At 42.0% G+C, this 16,383-nt stretch overlaps 2 protein-coding genes across 2 annotated transcripts; one reads left to right on the top strand and one right to left on the bottom strand.

The window, feature by feature from the left end:
- The first annotated feature begins 433 nt into the window (after positions 1 to 433).
- Positions 434 to 778, top strand: IL17D (interleukin 17D). The gene has a single exon (XM_009077294.1). The coding sequence runs from the start codon at positions 434 to 436 to the stop codon at positions 776 to 778; it is 345 nt and encodes a 114-aa protein (XP_009075542.1).
- A 6,682-nt stretch (positions 779 to 7,460) lies between these two features.
- On the bottom strand, positions 7,461 to 11,911 carry N6AMT2 (N-6 adenine-specific DNA methyltransferase 2 (putative)). The gene is made up of 4 exons (XM_009077283.1): positions 11,757 to 11,911; positions 10,785 to 10,867; positions 8,932 to 9,212; positions 7,461 to 7,672 (listed from the first exon to the last, which is right to left on the bottom strand). The coding sequence occupies exons 1-4, from the start codon at positions 11,904 to 11,906 to the stop codon at positions 7,542 to 7,544; spliced, it is 645 nt and encodes a 214-aa protein (XP_009075531.1). The 5' UTR covers positions 11,907 to 11,911; the 3' UTR covers positions 7,461 to 7,541.
- Positions 11,912 to 16,383: the final 4,472 nt, after the last annotated feature.

Genomic DNA, 16,383 nt, shown 5'->3' with positions numbered 1-16,383 from the left:
AGTGCAATTCAATTCTATTTAAATTATAAAATCTTAAAACATCATGTCATGGCTTCAACAATAATAATGTCAACAAGGATTTGTACCAATTTTTGAAGAACTCGAGGCAGATCAAAAGCTTGGAAATGCCCAAGTGCCCTTTTTAATGCTCTATTTACCCACTCGGTCCAAAATGCAAAACTTAATCTGCTTAAACCTCTGAATCTTACAATACAGAAATCGAGACACTCCATAACTCTGTGTGCACTGTAGGACCTGATCAGCTCTATAAGTTGTTCATGTTTTTTTCTTTACACTTCACAAATTAGAAGCCAGACAGCAACAGCCACAGCTGCTTTGTCCTAGCAACGACAAGAAAAACATGATATAACAATTGGGACAATATCTAACATTATATAATCCCACGTGCATATATCTATTTTTAGAGATATTAATGAATGTTTACGGTTTGCTTCCCTGTAGAATTTCCTATGATCCCACAAGATACCCCAAATACATTCCTGAAGCATACTGCCTGTGCAAGGGCTGCCTGATGGGGATCTTTGGCGAGGAGAATTTCCACTTCCGCAGCACCCCCGTGTACATGCCCACGGTGATCCTGCGCCGCACCTCCTCCTGTGCTGGGGGCCGCTACGTCTACACCGAGGACTACATCACCATCCCTGTGGGCTGTACGTGTGTGCCTGAGCCAGAAAAAGAGGCTGAAAGCGTCAACTCCAGCATAGATAAGCAAGAAGTGAAGTTGCTGGTAAGCCAGAACAAGCCGTCCTCAGAATGAAGAATCTATTAGAAGTCATGTCACAGTACTTGGCCTCATGTCATGGTTTCACCACCTCAGGAAACGGCTCTACAGCAGCAAACACATTGACTTACCCTCTTTGTCTGCTCACAGTTATTTCGGTTACAAGATGGAAAGTTTTGTCCAGTCACTCAGATCATCAGAGATGGCAATTCATATTAAGAACTTCTTTAGTTCATATACACTTGTTTAGTGAACATGTTTAGTTCATTTTGCAAATTCCAAATTAGCCTTTCTCTTTTTTCTTAGAGCAGAACATTTTATCTTTGCTTATCCACAGTAAGTTTTAGAAGATGGTGCAACTCTTAAGACACACTAGCTAATACTACAGCAGGCTACTGGTTGTAGACATTTTTAAGGAATCTCTTATACTGTACTTTTAAGTACCCTTATATAAAAACCACATATCTGCCATACGTGTGCCAAATCAGGAGTTTAAAAGGATAATTTCTCAGGCTGGGAGGCTCTTCCTTTATATTACATAAACTCCATGTAGTGTTCTTGGCTGTTATATCTGTGGCTATTTATATGCTACAGCAAGGAAACCTTTGCTGAGTTAGAGTCATTCATGAAACAATATTCTATGTGTTTGCTATTTTTAAACTTGCCAAATTGCTAAGGGTGCAAAAGTGTTGAGAAAAAAGCCCATAATAGAATATTAGAAAATTGCAGTGGACTTTTCTGATGTGGACTAAGTCTAATTCCACAGAAAATAGCAATTAGAAAAAACACGGTCTGGGTCCCAAGAATTCTGTATAAGATTTCATCCATCAGTAACTGTTTAACTGTTTTTTTGTGATATAACTGTATTCTGGGCAGTTGAAAGGCCAAAACCTTCTTCATGTTAGGAGAGGAGATTCCCCATTAGAAATAAGTGCATAGGATAGGTTTCATCTCAGGCACAGTGCAGGTGAGTAAGCAGGCTAGGTCTTAACTTCTAGATACTACAGGAGGTTACTGAGGTGAGTCCCAGCCAATCCAAACGTATTAAATCCAACTGATGTACACAATCAATGACTCATTTTTCCCTATGCTACACATCACAGACAATCACCTGCAAAAGCTGCTAGTCTGCAGAAGTGCCATCTTCCATCTGTGCAGCTTACTGCTGATGGAACTTGATGGCAAGCCCTAACCAGAAACCCTGGATACAGAAAAACTTGCCTCTCCAGAACAAGAGACAGAATGTTGACTCAGTGTAGTGAATGAGAATCAGGGATATCCGGGCGTGCCTGGCACAGACACAGCTCCTCAGAGGGCCACACTCGCCAGAATTGATAAACCTCTGAATACACAACAGAGAATGTCTTTTACAGTTGAAGGATCATGGCTGCAACATCTTCACAAAAAAGAATAAACAACATATGCAGCAATGTATTTGCTACATCAACAGTCTCAAAATTTGGCTTAATTCATAGTGGATAAAGTCCCTACATTACACAAACACACACTTCTTTGGAGTGTTGTTGGATGAAGAATGGAAAGACTATGAGCTAACCAGAATTAACAAGTTAAATAGAGAATGAAAGTCATATGAGAACTCCTTGTCTTGGTGCATGATTTTTGACTGTGCTTTCTATGACTCATTATAGCATAACAATATTTTTGCAGTGCAATCTGTATAACTTCTTACAAAGCCTAAAATAACTTTAAGAAGTCCAGAAACCAATAAAAGATACCCATCACAATGTCAGATTGGAGTTGCTAGCTGTGTTTCTTTTGCAGATCTTTTTCCTCAGTTCTACTTGTCTTTAGATCTGTTTTTCCTCAAATTGTGATGCTTCTATCCCAAGGGGATCCTCAAGGAGAGTTCAAAGGTCGTCAAGTGTTTATGCTACTCAGAGAACAGCTAATTGCCTAGCTGCTGCCAGCAATTATAAGTAGTTACCTGTTCCCCAGAGAATGTAAATACTTGCAGCAGTTACAACCACTTTTCCTTCCTCCTAATGTGGGAGAACTCACCCTCTGAGAAGGGTGATCAGAGGAGGTCAAAAGGGAGGCAGACCCACAAAAATGGAGAAACACTGCATTAGATGATGTTTCAGCCTGACGTCTTATGGTTTCACTATTACTACTCATTGTGGAGTTTTTCTCCACACACACACTTCAGATAGGCTGAAGTTGGACCTTCCAACTCCACAGCACAGAAAGCAAAGTCTTCACCATAAAAAGCAGTAAAATGACCCCAAACAACAACAAAATGTCAAACCACACAGCCCTTAACATTCAGTAAACACCCAGAGGGGCTACCAGCTAAAACTCTGGGTAAACACTGCCCTCCAGCAGAACTCACCTGTCTGCCCACACACTTTTGTTATACAAATGTGTCTGCAACAAATTAGTTATTAGAGCACATGGATATATTTGTATGATGTGGAGAAAAAAAACAAATCTCATTTTTTGTTGCAGTTCTTATGTCCTACAGGCATTCATTATGGAGTCATTTTGAGGTTTTCAAGTAACTACAGCATGTTCTGGGGATTTCTGGGAGCTGTAAGCTAAGATCAGGTAAATGGAACTTAACCAGTTTCTCCAGTCCAGAAAAAGATGCTTGAGCTTACGTATAGCTTCTGAAATTGGATGACTGAAAGTACTAAAGAACTGAAAACCTCAGTGGATCAACAGAGCATGGATGCTGGTGACCACCTCATCATACTGCAACAAGTGCAGAAAGCTTCTCATGGTTACCTTGTTCAGAGCCCATTTTCCTTGGTAATCCTCATCCTGTTCTGCAGCAGACTTTTTAGCTGAGCCAGTTTTGCTTCCAGATCCAGCTTCTAGTTAGGTGTTTGCTGAAAGCTATGTTTATGCTTTAGTGTGAGCAACTGTTTGGTATTGTTAGTGAGCAACTGTTTGTTGATACTTAACATCAAGAACGATTAGCTACACAAACATTTGTTAACCTTCAAAATATCCTTCCTCTCCACATTACTCATGTGGAAAAGGTTGGGTATTAAATGTAATTTGCATTTGTTTGGATTTCTTTTTTTTTTTTAAACAAGATCATCACATCATGGATTTATATCAACTGTGGTGTGACACTTTCCAGCTTCTAGCCCTCTGGTTCCAGCTGCTGCAGCCTTGCCTTTAATTTGCATGGTGGGGAGGGAGGGAGGGCTCACTGGAGTTGTTTCAAGGCTTCACAAACTGTTGACAGAAGGCAGACATGAAATGCCTCATTGAACCAACTCCAGGCCCAATAAATGCAAACAATTCAAAGCTGGAACTATCTGGCAGCTGCAGCTGATTTGAGAAATTTTTTTGTTGTGCCAGGAAAATCTTTTCCTTCAATGAGGTTGTCCCTGGAACACATTAGGAGCCACAAAACACAGAACAATATCCTTGGTAAAGAGATTATTTTCTTCTCTGTAGTATCGCTTAAGATAGGTTGGAAAATTCCTATCATTCAGGAAGGCTGAGGAAAGCCTGAGATGCTAGTTTGGATTTACTTGCCAGTCATGACCTGAAGGTGTCTGAATAGGTGGAGACCTGTGTGTGTCTGAATAGGTGGAGATCTACAGCTGCAAGTAAACATGGAATTGCATGGGGAAACATGAACACAAAAGCAGCAAGAGAAACAGGGAAAAAGACCTGTACTCAGGAAGTATGAACACCCATTCATCTCGCTGGGGTTAGGGAACAGCTGTGACTACCTGGACTAGGGCACACGAGGGAGGTCAAGTGAATACTATGTGGTTTACTGTGTACTGGCATGAGCTACCACTTCGTTTTGCTGTACTCCTGTCTGAGAAGGCTGAAGAACACAAGATGCAGAGCAGCAGCACAGCTCTGACACCAGCTGACAAGGGGCTTCTGCAACCCAAACCAAACCCAGCTGCCCTGTTTCCCACCCCAGTGCATGGCACTGGGGCTGCTCCATGTGGGTAACCAAGGGAGAGTGACAGAACTAGCCAACAGAGTTACCTCCCAGTTATGCTGGTAGAGGAGCATGGGTGCAGGCAATTGTGTGGCACAGGGATGGGCTACCTGTGCAACATCAAGCTGAGAGCAACACCATTGTGCACATATTATTGGAAGTAGTAAGTACCTTGGACTTCACGCAACAGCCTTTCTAGAAATGTTTCAGGTACAGGCAGCTGCAGGATATTCTCTTCCACCTACAGCCACCAGCCTGTGCACAGCCCCCAGGTTTTCTCTGCCCAGTGTCACATTCCAGCAGACAGCAGGGCACTGAGATATCCTGCAGCTGAGGCTGTAGCACCTATGGCTGCAATCGTAAATGCCACTGGAAAAGCAGCATGGTGGTAACACTTCACCAGTGTCTTCCAACAGAAAGTCTGTGCATGGGACATCCACAATAAAGAAAGTCAATCTCTACTTGGCACTATTTTATTCATAATCCTATTACAGAAGAAAAGAGAGATTGTGCTGTCACATGATATTTCTTGAAGTTACCATGATGGCACAAAGCACAAACTCACTATGAATTTTTGTGACTTGTTCCCTTCTCAGAAATAGTTATTTCCTTGGAATCAAGTATGACAAAAATAGTTTATCTCCCATCACTGATGAAGGCTGTAAATGCCACTAGTCAAGCTCTGCTTGGGCAGCTGCCTGCACTCACCAGGCTTTTAGGAGGGAAGCCAGTGGACAAGGGGCTGCTCTGTTGAGTGCATCTGCACAGATTTACATCTACCCTTATTTTCCTGACTGTGCATCTTCACAGTGCCTCTTTTCAAAGCTGTCTGACCTACTTGTGAGAAAGAGCAGTTCTTTTCTTGGAAGTGAACTTCTTGGTACAACTGACTGCTGTACTTTTATTTTTTAAGAAAGGTCTTCAATGAAGATAGCAAAGTTGTCTTTAATTCTGCTGTAGAGAGCCCAACAACACGTATTTACCCACATGAAACAAACAACTGAAGCAATTAATAGCAAAGCAGCAACATAGGTGAAGTTACAATTTGAACAGCATGTTCTATTAGGTGAGTGGTGCAGGAAGAATATTATCCCTTCTGGCAATACCTGTCCCACTTGAATCCTCTACATAGTTAAAGTTTCAGGTACATAAAGTTTCAGGAGTTATTCCATTGTCTCCATCTGCTCAGTGTGCAAGACACTGAAGTAACAAACATAAACCAGACTACAGCTGTGAAGTACAGGTTCATGCCAACAGCTATGCAGCTAACATTCTGGTTTGCTTTACTTTGAAACTGTGCACATAGAAGTGATGGTGTAGCCACCTGCAAAAGAACTACACCCAGCTGCATGTCACCTGTGGACAGTCATTTTTTGGGGGGATTCTGGCTTGGCAGCAAGCATGGCTTCTGGTTTGAAAGGCAAGGCTGTATTTGCCTTGGGCTCAGAGAGACTGTCAGGCCAGCCCAGTGGCGCTTCCTCTGCTGTGCCTCTCATTTTAACAACACCTGTTACAGTCTGACAGAAACCAAGGTGTGTGAAAGAGAAAGAAAACTGTTATCATGAAACTCAGGAATACTACATGGGGAGGAAGCAGCATGTATAAAAACGTGAGGAAGGAAAATCCTCAGGAAGTAAACAGATCTCTTCAAAAATGGAAAAGAGAAGAGCTTGGATGGGTGATTGTGTACCTCTCTTCTGTCCAGCTCAGGCAGCACAGTTCTCTGAGCACTAAGAGAGGATTATATTCCATCTACAGTATTCCTGCTCAGTTATTTACTCCACCAGATGGGAAAATCTGCAGCCAAACAGCAGAAATGCACAGAAACATGGGCATTATCTCTACCTTATAAAAAGTCTCGTCTCTCAAGTTTAATTAGGTTTATTCCCAACATAATGTTTTTAATACTTCATTTTAGGTGATTAATTTTGTAGACACAGCATTTCTGTTAGCCTTTTACATAATACAGCACATAAAGACATGTATTTGTGTTTTGTAGAGTGTATTTATAGAAGTACTGAGTGCCTTGAAATTTATGAACCAACTTCCGCCCAAATGCACATTAGCCGTGGAGTCAAAAGGTTAGTCAAAACTGGCTTTAAAAATTCCCAGTTGCCAAAAATCTCTGCTATCCCAAAGCAAAGTTTTTCTACTGTATCATCTGTTTTGACTGAGATACAGTCCAAACCTTGTATATAAAAGCTAAAATTTTTCTGTTAGAAACTGTCTGAGTTTATCAATACATTATGTTATACCTCAGTGGCCTTGTAAGATTTAATGATTTCTAAGATGCTTCTATTCTGCTCTGCTGCTGTCACCGGAACAGGAGGGAAACATAAAAATGGGCAACTGGAAAAAAAACCCAACCACTTGTTCTTGTACCTATAAACCTGACATACCAGTAAATAATCTTTAATTTGCTACTGAAATCTGCTGAAAAGCAGGCACTGTATTTAATCAGAGCCACTATGATTTGGGATTTAAGGGACTAACATGTATAGGTTATGTTATTACAGAAGTATCAAGTTCTTCTGCAATGATGATTCTGATGTAAGCAAGGCAAGCACCTGTGTTATTATAAGCCAAATCACTTAAAAAAGGTCACTGAAGTGTCCTTCAATGGTAAAAGCTACCAGCTAGAATGAAACTCTAACAGAGGAGTTCCCATTATCCAGCACCTGCATTCCTTGGTCCACATTTACCTAAGAGGTAAAGATACAAAGCACAGTAACTGCAAGTGCTTGCTCATTGAAGAGAGGGAGGCTATCACACTGTGGTGATTTGGAGCTGAATATTTCAGCACTGAGAAACGTGGAGTCACTGGTAAAACAACAGAAAAAAGCTTGACTGCAAAAGTTGTAGATGTTATGAGTCCAGCCCCGAGGCATAGTTCACGTAACATCGAAACTCGTTGGCTAAATTTCGCGAGTGTTTCGGAATAAACTTGCATATCTTCACGCCAAGATGCTTCGCTGCCTGTTCCTCCATGATTGCACCTGCAGCAAAAAAAATTGGTATTCAGTAAGAAAAACAGTAACAGAATGTTCGGACTTTTTTAGTAGCTCCTGCCAAATGCATATACATAGAGCCTGCTTTTTTTTATGGAAGGAAGGCTTAAAGCAGCTACACTGTCAGCCTTCCCTAACAACTGAATCTACTGGGGAATCTAATATAAATCTAACAGGATGGAAGACACCCCAAGGAAATGAATGGCTGAGAAATGGCATAAAAATAGGTAGAGTGTATCAGTGCCTTGAACTCAGTCTTCTTGCTGCATGCCAAGGAAGTTAAATGGTAGGGAGCCATGGGAAATGCAAACAGATTACATATACTCTTCCACTTAAATAAACTGCAGCGTGGTACTTGCAGCTACACACTGAGAAATCACTTCCTCGAGCAGTATTTCTCAAACTTTGTAAACTGAAGGACCACCTATCCATTTTAGGGAAAGGAGCTCAGAGAACCATCCTTGTGCACAACTGCCATGTGCAGCTAAACCAAGAATTAGGCTTTCTATGGCCACAGGTTATTGTAATGTATTCTTTATTTTCCCTTGGTTGACTTCCCTCAAATTGTACACACAGAGGGTTTTTGCCCTTGGCTTTTTGCAAAGACTTCCTGGATGTCTTTATTGTCTTGTAATAGCATTACAGTTTAAGAAACACCGTGAAGGCAGACACAAGTACATCTTCATCAAGAAAGACCTGAAAGTGCAGTTATCTAGTTTCACTGCTCTTATCACAGGTTTTTAATTCCTCCTGCTGTGCCTAAGATATCCTCACTTGAATCACAGTGGCAGAATCCCCTCACACATTCACTCACATTACTCTTTTTATGTTTACCAGTAAGGACAAGTAACATGAAAATAAAAGTTATTCAATAAGGCATAAAGAATAAGTTGCACCTATGTCTGCCATGCCCAGATTTCAATCATTGCAATTATAGTGGCCCTTTCACAAGAAAAAATAAGTATTTCTGGAACTTTGCAGGGTGATCTTAAAATTCTTCAAAAATTCAGGAAAACTCACAGTGCCATAGGAAAGAAGCACTGGCTTGAACTATTAAAAATCACTTGCCTTCAGTGTAAAATCAAGGCTGAACTTGAGTATTCAAATAAAAAGCTTAGGATACATATTCCTTCTTAAATTAATGGTAATTTAGTATTATTGAGTTAGTATTTCTCTCACATGAATAAGTTTGTTTTGAGAGAGAAAAAATGATGCTTAAGGAGACCTAATATTTTTAGTAGTCATACCTGTGCAGAGCAGAATCTTTCCTTTTGTTAAATATTTGATGGTCTCTGCAGTTTTTTGAAGACATTCCTCAGACAGATAGGGTGGATCTGCTATTACGATATCAAAACTGTGTGGCAGGAGAGTTTCAGGTAAGTCCAAGGGGTTGTTGTAATCATAGAAGATAAATTCTTCTCCATATACAGAAAACCTCCTGTCATACTCCAGTATACATACTGAGAAATCTTTGCCATCCAGTTCTTTCAGCTTCTGGTACACACTCGGTGCACTAACACATGCTATCCTGAAAAACACACAATAACTTAGGATATTAATTTAAGAGGCAAAAAGCAACAATAAACCCCCTAGAGCAGTCCTCAAGGATTTCAACCACCCTGATATCTGTTGGAAGAGCAATGTGGCAGTGCATAGGCAATCCTGGAGGTTCCTCAAATGTGTCAATGATAACTTCCTTACACAGATGATCGAGGAACCAACAAGAGGAAGAGTTGTGCTGGACCTTGTGCTCACCAACAGGGAGGAGCTGGTGAGGAACGTGGTGCTTCAAGACAGCCTTGGCTATAGTGACCATTAGATGTAGTTCGAGATGCTCAGGGCAGTGAGGAAGGTGCATAGCAAGCTCACTGCCCTGGACTTCAGGAGAACAGACTTCGGCCTCTTCAATGACTTTCTTGTCATAGTCCCTTGGGATGAGGTCCTGGAAGGCAGAGAGGCCCAAGACTGCTGGCTGATATTCAAGGATCATCTACTCCAAGCTCAGGTCCAATGCATCCAGACACAGAGGAAACTGGACAAAAATGCCAGAAGGCCTCCATGGATGAATAAGGAAGTGCTGAGGAAGCTCAGGGGGAAAAAGAGGCTTTTAGGAGGTGGAAGGGAAGAGCATCTCCCCTATGAAGACAGGCTGAGGAAGTTGAGGCTGTTCAGACTGGAGAAGACTGCGTGGAGACCTCAGAGCAACTTTTCAATATCTGAAGGGGCTACAAGGAAGCCAGAGTGGGACTTCTTGTTAGGAACTGCAATGATGGGACAAAGGGTAACAGGTTCAAATTGAAGGAGGGGAAGTTCAGGTTAGATATTAGGAAAAGGTTTTTTCCTGTGAGGGTGGTAACTCATAGCAACTGTTCAGTATCTGAAGGGACTACAGGAAAGATGGAGAGGGACTCTTTGTCAGAAATCGCAGTCACAGGAACCTGGTCTAGTGGGAGGTGTCCCTGACCATGGCAGGGAGGGTTGGGACTAGATGATCTGTAAGGTTCATTCCAACCCCTAAAATTCTATGATTCTATGAAATCATTTTAAACATCAGTCCCAAAAATGTAAGCTATTATTCCTCCATTCTTCTAACAACCAATTACTTTAATATCCAAGTTTTAAGTATTAAAGCCATTACTTGTTCAACATCATTGCTGCACAGACCTTGAGCTTAACTACACATTAAATCTTGTTTCGGAAAAGCAAGAAAATATATTTCAAAACTTGAAATTAAAAACCACTCCCTACAGAAATAGGAAGAAACCCAAGTTTTTCCCATCTGTTCTACAGAAACATTGCATAAAAACAGAGAAAAGAATGACAGGTCATTAATATGCTCTGGAGCTCTTTGTTTTTCTCAAAAAATAAAAAGATTCATAGTAAACTTTTACAAGGCAGAGCCTGTAGCATTCAATAAAATGCTAATGGGAAGAACAGTGTAAACTATTAACTAAATAAGAATAGCAAAGCAGTTCTGAAATATCTCAGCTGAACAGAGATGAAGTACAATGAGTAATGAATGAAACTGCATTCTCTGTCTACGGAGTAGAAATAAAACATTTACAGAGAAGACATCTACAGTGCAATCACTAAAACCTACCTGCCACCTTTTCCAGCTGCCACAACAGCTTCCTTAGCCAGACACGATGCAGTTTCATTGCTGTACCAGAACTGGCTCAGTTGCTGAGAAAGATAATACACAATTAGAAACAAGATCACATCTTCTGACTGTGCTACGTACAGTTAGGTATGGTGAATCATAACTGAAGAAAACCAAAATCCACGGCAACTTCTCAGGTCACAGATTGTAAAGCTGGAAAGGTGACTACTATCCTGACAGTCTTTCAAGTTCTGCAATCCAGTGACACACAGCACACACACCGTGTGCTTCCAAAGCATGGACTGCAGTATCAGGAAAACTAGGTAATCCAAACTGCTGACAAGGTTATTTCAAACCCCATGTGCAGATGCACAGTATTTATGTGCTCTTAAATCAAGTCACTTTAGGAGAAGAGGAAAAAGGAACTTGAAAAGTGATGGTAGAGAAGGAAATAAAGGATAAAATTACTACATCAGAAGAAATCAGAAAAAAAAGTAAAAAAAAAAACCCAACCCACAGACAAGTCAAAAGTCAGTCTGTCAGAAATCAAAGCAAGCAGCAAGACAGGCATCCACAAACCCAAAGAAATAAAACACAGAAAGAAATACAATGTGAAAGGAAAGATCACTTGGCCTTGTTGCACTGTGTTTGTCTCAAACTCAGGGAAGAGTCTTTACTACCTTCATTTGCCAGGCTGGAGTTAAAATTTCCAGAACGGATAGATGTTTGTGTTAGCAGCTTTATTCCCTCTCCACGTACTTTCAGTTTGTATCCCCCCACACAAATGCAAAACAGACAACCATGACCAGATTTAATACTAAAGCAAATCTCCCTACAGTGTTACCATCCAGGAACAGGAACATCTTGAGTGTTCCACTTTTTAACTTCATTTCATTATCCATCCACAACAGAAACTTGGTACAGGCTACTCCTCTATCTGTGCTCCACTCACCGAAGTTTATGGTTTCTTACCCAGTCTTCTTCTATTGAGCCAATGGAATATTGATTAAACCCTTGGGAGGTCTTCATGCCCTCTCTCTGCTGCTGTTCCAAATAGAACTCCTGGAGGGCAGCCAACGTATGGGAGGAAAGCTGGGGAATGTCATCGTCATCATCCTCCATTTTCCTAGACATCAACCAGAACAAAATAAATTAATTAAAGTTATTCACCACCCTTGTCAGTGGTGAATGCTTTTAATAATGCCACAATCTCCTGAGGTAAAACAACTTCCACCAACAATGCAGCTAATGAGGAAAACCTCCTAACAAGAGAAAACCTATTCCCTTTGCTCGGGCACTCTTAAACCAGTGAGAGGCCGACTGGAAATAGCTTGTCTCCACAGAGAATTCAGGAGCAGCAGCAACACTGCTCCCTTTCTGCAGAACACAGATTTGGCTTGTATTCTTACAGGGAAGTTGTCATTACAGCTCTTGGTTTCCTGAATCCATATACCTTTTTTGGATCACCTTGCAGAAAAAAACCCCACCTTTAGTTGGTTTGGCAAATCCTACAGAAATTATTCCCTTCCTTCCTAGAAATAACGACAGCTACTGGTCATTCCTTCCCATGTTCAAAGGTCACACAATTTTGACTCAAAATGAAGTAAACCAACATTCCAACTCACCATCACCTGGCTTTAACTTCCATGCAATAAAATGATTCCTCTGAATGCCAGAAACCCACATAAAAAAGCAGGCAGGAAGCTCATAAAGATGTTTTTCTAACCCTACTGTACTGAAAACTTGTGCATTTTGTGCGTAAAACATGGACATAACTCCTATCCAAAAGACACAGTATGTACTGATGGAAAAGTACAGCCATTTTCAGGAAGCTCTTGAAGTGGGTCATGCTGCACAGCATTCCTGAGCCCTGCTCACTCCAGACAGCACAGCAGCCTCTGCCCAGGGGGAAAGCTGAAGTGTCTGTGTCCTTCCCAGAAGGGATGGTGCCACCTCATGGAACAGAGGTGCTGGAAACGACCCACATGTGACAAGTACTGGAGAAACTGGAAAAGATTCATCTGTCAAAGAACTCATTTTCTCTGCATCTGATCTAAGAACTAGCATACGAGCAATGACTTCAACAGACCTTGGACACAGGAGTACACCTGTCTTTGTGAAGAAGTCAGCGGGAACCACGTGCCACTGGAATGGTGTGCGACTTCAAACGTTACGTGCCCTTCCAACTATAGCTGCTCAAGGTTTTTCTTCTCCCTGTTCCCTACCCTACAGCCAGAACTGGCAGTCTCCTCCCCTCCCACCCTTCCTTCCAGCCTAGCAGAGCTTTCAAGACAAAAGTTTCCTAGAACAGCTTCTAGTTGCTGAAAAAGCAGTACCTTTAACGTGACACTGTGAGATAACTCATAGTTTGCCATTCCGCTGACATGAACACACTTACAAGCGGTAGGAGGAAAGTGCTTGGCTGTTCCACAGGACTGTTTATTGACTTGCTGGCTTCTCCAGCCAGGCTGGCCAAACAGGGAATCGTTCAGGGCCTAAAGACCCACCTATGACCCACATATCCCTTGCCTCACTCAAGAGAATTCTGGACTCAAACTACCTAGGAAAACCAAAATCATAAGTAGTCTTTGTTGAATGCTTTAAAAACATTTATGTTACCAAATTATGCAGTATTGAAAATATTTATTCTAAAAATGACTGCAAGTTCAGACAGATCACACAGTTTCTAGCCACAATGCTCTAGCAATATACAACACTACAATCCATTCTCGGCCCTATGCAATAATTTATTTTCACTAGGACAGATGTTAGAAGCTTAAGATCACTCACCTCACAACCTTTTTTTATTAAGTGAATGATACATGTAGTAATCTGGTTTGCTGTTATCCCCTAAGCAAGGATACTGCTCTGACACTAAGAAACTAAAACAGATGCAAAGTTGCAGTTCTTAAGTCACAAGCTGAAATGTTTTGATTTTCTGTTCATGCCCATACAGGCACTTGCAAGGACTAAATCCTGCAAAGATAAGACTGCTGATTAAGAATTGCCCACTGTTTCAGCAGATAAAAAGGCATAATGCCACAGACAGCTTTAATCTATTAATATTTTTGCAGTTGTTTTTATAATAGCCTCCTTTTGGTTTGTAAATTAAAGCCGCAGGAACCAAGCAGTAATTAACTGTGAGGTTGCAAAGAGAGGTAACTCAGAACATATGGTGGAAGTATTATGCCTTGAAAATTCAATCCATTTTTCTGAACATACACATACTGACTCAGGTCATTAGCAGGAAGACATTCTCATGCATGAGAACTACATCAGAAAACTATTAAAGGGAGTTTATGTGAGCAAGACTTGTAAATTCCTTCAGGGGAGACAGTTCTACTGTTTGAAAGCCCCTCTATACCTCTTCCAGAAAGTTCACTGCTCTCAAGACCAGAAGCAACCTTGAAAGCTTTGGGGGAGGACGGGAAGAGAGCCACATGGGGAGACAGGGCTGCATTTTAGGAATGCCCTGGGATTCAGAGTTATTGTAACTCAGACAGTGCTGGTCCAGCCACGCTATCTACATTAAAAATTTTATTTTACAGTAACTTGGATCTGAAGACAGAGAGCATGAAATGGATTGTCTGTATTTTTCCCAAGCTGCCCGAGTCTGTCTTGAGACAAACAGCTCACCATCTATGTTATCTGCAGCACACACCAAGAAAAGCTGGAAAATGGTGTGCAACCATAATGCAAATCACCTGGAAGGGGCTGCAACCACCGTCTGGAGGTAAACAAGTCCTGATCTGAGGGACTGGAGAGTTATTGAAAGGCTGGACACGTGCCCTGAAACCTCAAAAGCAGGAAGATACTGCACTCTGCTCAAGGTTCAGCTCATTATGGTGTACAGGGATCCAAACCCTGTGACACCAGACAATGATCAGGGGGTGGCCAAACTAACCCACACATAAGCGCCAAGGGAGTCTGAACCCAGCACAGTAAAGCCTAGGCAGAGAAAGGATCTCTCCTACTGGAAGCAATTTTTCAGGCCTTGGAATCCTAAAAGGACTGACTACAGTTCTCAAAAGACAGTTGTCTAGTGTCCCTTGAATTCCCATTAAAAATTTTTAATCTACAATGTTGTCTGGTAAGAAATTTATCAATGATTTTATGAATAACTACCTCTTCTTGCTGTGAAAGTGGCCACTCCATGTGGTGCAGACATTTGGTGTATCAAAGAGAAAGTGCTCGAGTCCTCGAACACTCTCTCCACACATCATTCCACAGACACCTGTAAGTCATCCCCTTCCCTCACTCCATAAATTGTCTCTTTCCTAGCCTGAAGGGTCTTAACCCTCTCTGATGGGTTGACAAAAGTCTTTCCATGCTCATCCTTGCTGAATGCTTCTAACATACTTACTCTTTTGAGATGAGGAGACCACACATAATGTCTAAGACGCAGGTGATCACATTTATGCTGTTGTTTTGTTTTCTGCCACATTCTGTTTCTCTTCCTAAAAAGTTCTAACATCTGACGTGTTTTTCTGGCTGCCACTGAACACTGATACGGTGGCTCTGGAAAATCATGGATCATGATCCCAAAGTCTGCATGGGAATGGTGTCTGATAGCATGGTGATGAAGTTGGTAAGAGGGTTAGAGCATCTCCCCTGTGAAGACAGGCTGAGGGAGTTGGAGCTGTTCAGCCTGGAGAAGAGAAGGTTGCACGGAGAGCTCATAGCAGCCTCCTAGTATACGAAGGAGCTACTGGGAAGCTGGAGAGGCTCTTCGTCAGGAGCTGCAGTGACAGGACAAGGGGCAATGGGTACAAATTTAAAGAGGAGAAATTTAGGCTAGATATTAGGAAAAAGCTTTTTCCTGTGAGAGTGGTGAGACACTGGCACAGGTTGCCCAGAGAGGTGGTGGCTGCTCCAACCCTGGCAGTGTTCAAGGCCAGGCTGGATGAGGCCTTGAGCAACCTGGTCTGGTGAGAGGTGTCCCTGTCCATGGTGGGACTGGATGATCTGTAAGGGCCATTCCAACCCCTAAAATTCTGATTCTATGATGAGGCAGAATTTATAAAGAAATTTAAGAAGGACTGTAAAGAGCTCCAAGACACCAACACATATGGAATGAAACCAAACAGCACTTATGATCTCTTTATCCTAACAACGTGCAGAGAAAACACTGAAACTAGAAAAGGCCCAAGAAAGGTAGTGAGACATCCAAAGACTAGAACAGCCTTTGCAGGGGAATGAGTAGAAGCAAGAGGTAACTGAGGAGGGTATGACAGAGCCTACAATCATCACTGTCATAAACACCACGGGCAGAGAGCAACTGCTGTTCTCCCAGGCAAGAGCTAGAAGGCAGCAAGTGTAAGGCTGCGAGACCTCATTAAAGAGAAACAGTAGAACCGAAGGGAGCTGGTTCACAACACAAGGTGTTGCTGATCTGCAGAACTCCTCTCGGTGGCTGAATTCCATAGTGCTGCAAAGCAACACGGAGAAACGCAGAGAGAAGCTCTCAGAGGATTGCTAAACACGCAGAAACTCCGCTCAATTCACAAGGTCTGAAAGCACCGCATGAGGTGTCCCAGCCGCGTTCCCTCCCGCCGGGCACCCGCGGAGCGCACGCACGGGCGGCTCCCAGGGCCTTCAC

This window comes from Acanthisitta chloris, unplaced genomic scaffold, assembly GCF_000695815.1.
Source record: "Acanthisitta chloris isolate BGI_N310 unplaced genomic scaffold, ASM69581v1 scaffold20480, whole genome shotgun sequence".
NCBI lineage: Eukaryota > Metazoa > Chordata > Aves > Passeriformes > Acanthisittidae > Acanthisitta > Acanthisitta chloris.
The sequence above is the reverse complement of the archived record's forward strand: the minus strand, read 5'-3'. Positions and strand labels throughout refer to the sequence as shown.

Excerpts from the sequence above, each read along its gene's own strand:
- N6AMT2 (XM_009077283.1), bottom strand. The coding sequence starts at position 11,906 with ATGGAGGATGATGACGATGACATTCCCCAGCTTTCCTCCCATACGTTG. Across the intron at positions 10,868-11,756 it reads GCTCAATAGAAGAAGACTGG|CAACTGAGCCAGTTCTGGTA; the intron begins GTAAGAAACCAT and ends TATCTTTCTCAG. Across the intron at positions 9,213-10,784 it reads GCAGCTGGAAAAGGTGGCAG|GATAGCATGTGTTAGTGCAC; the intron begins GTAGGTTTTAGT and ends TGTGTTTTTCAG.
- IL17D (XM_009077294.1), top strand. The coding sequence starts at position 434 with ATGAATGTTTACGGTTTGCTTCCCTGTAGAATTTCCTATGATCCCACA.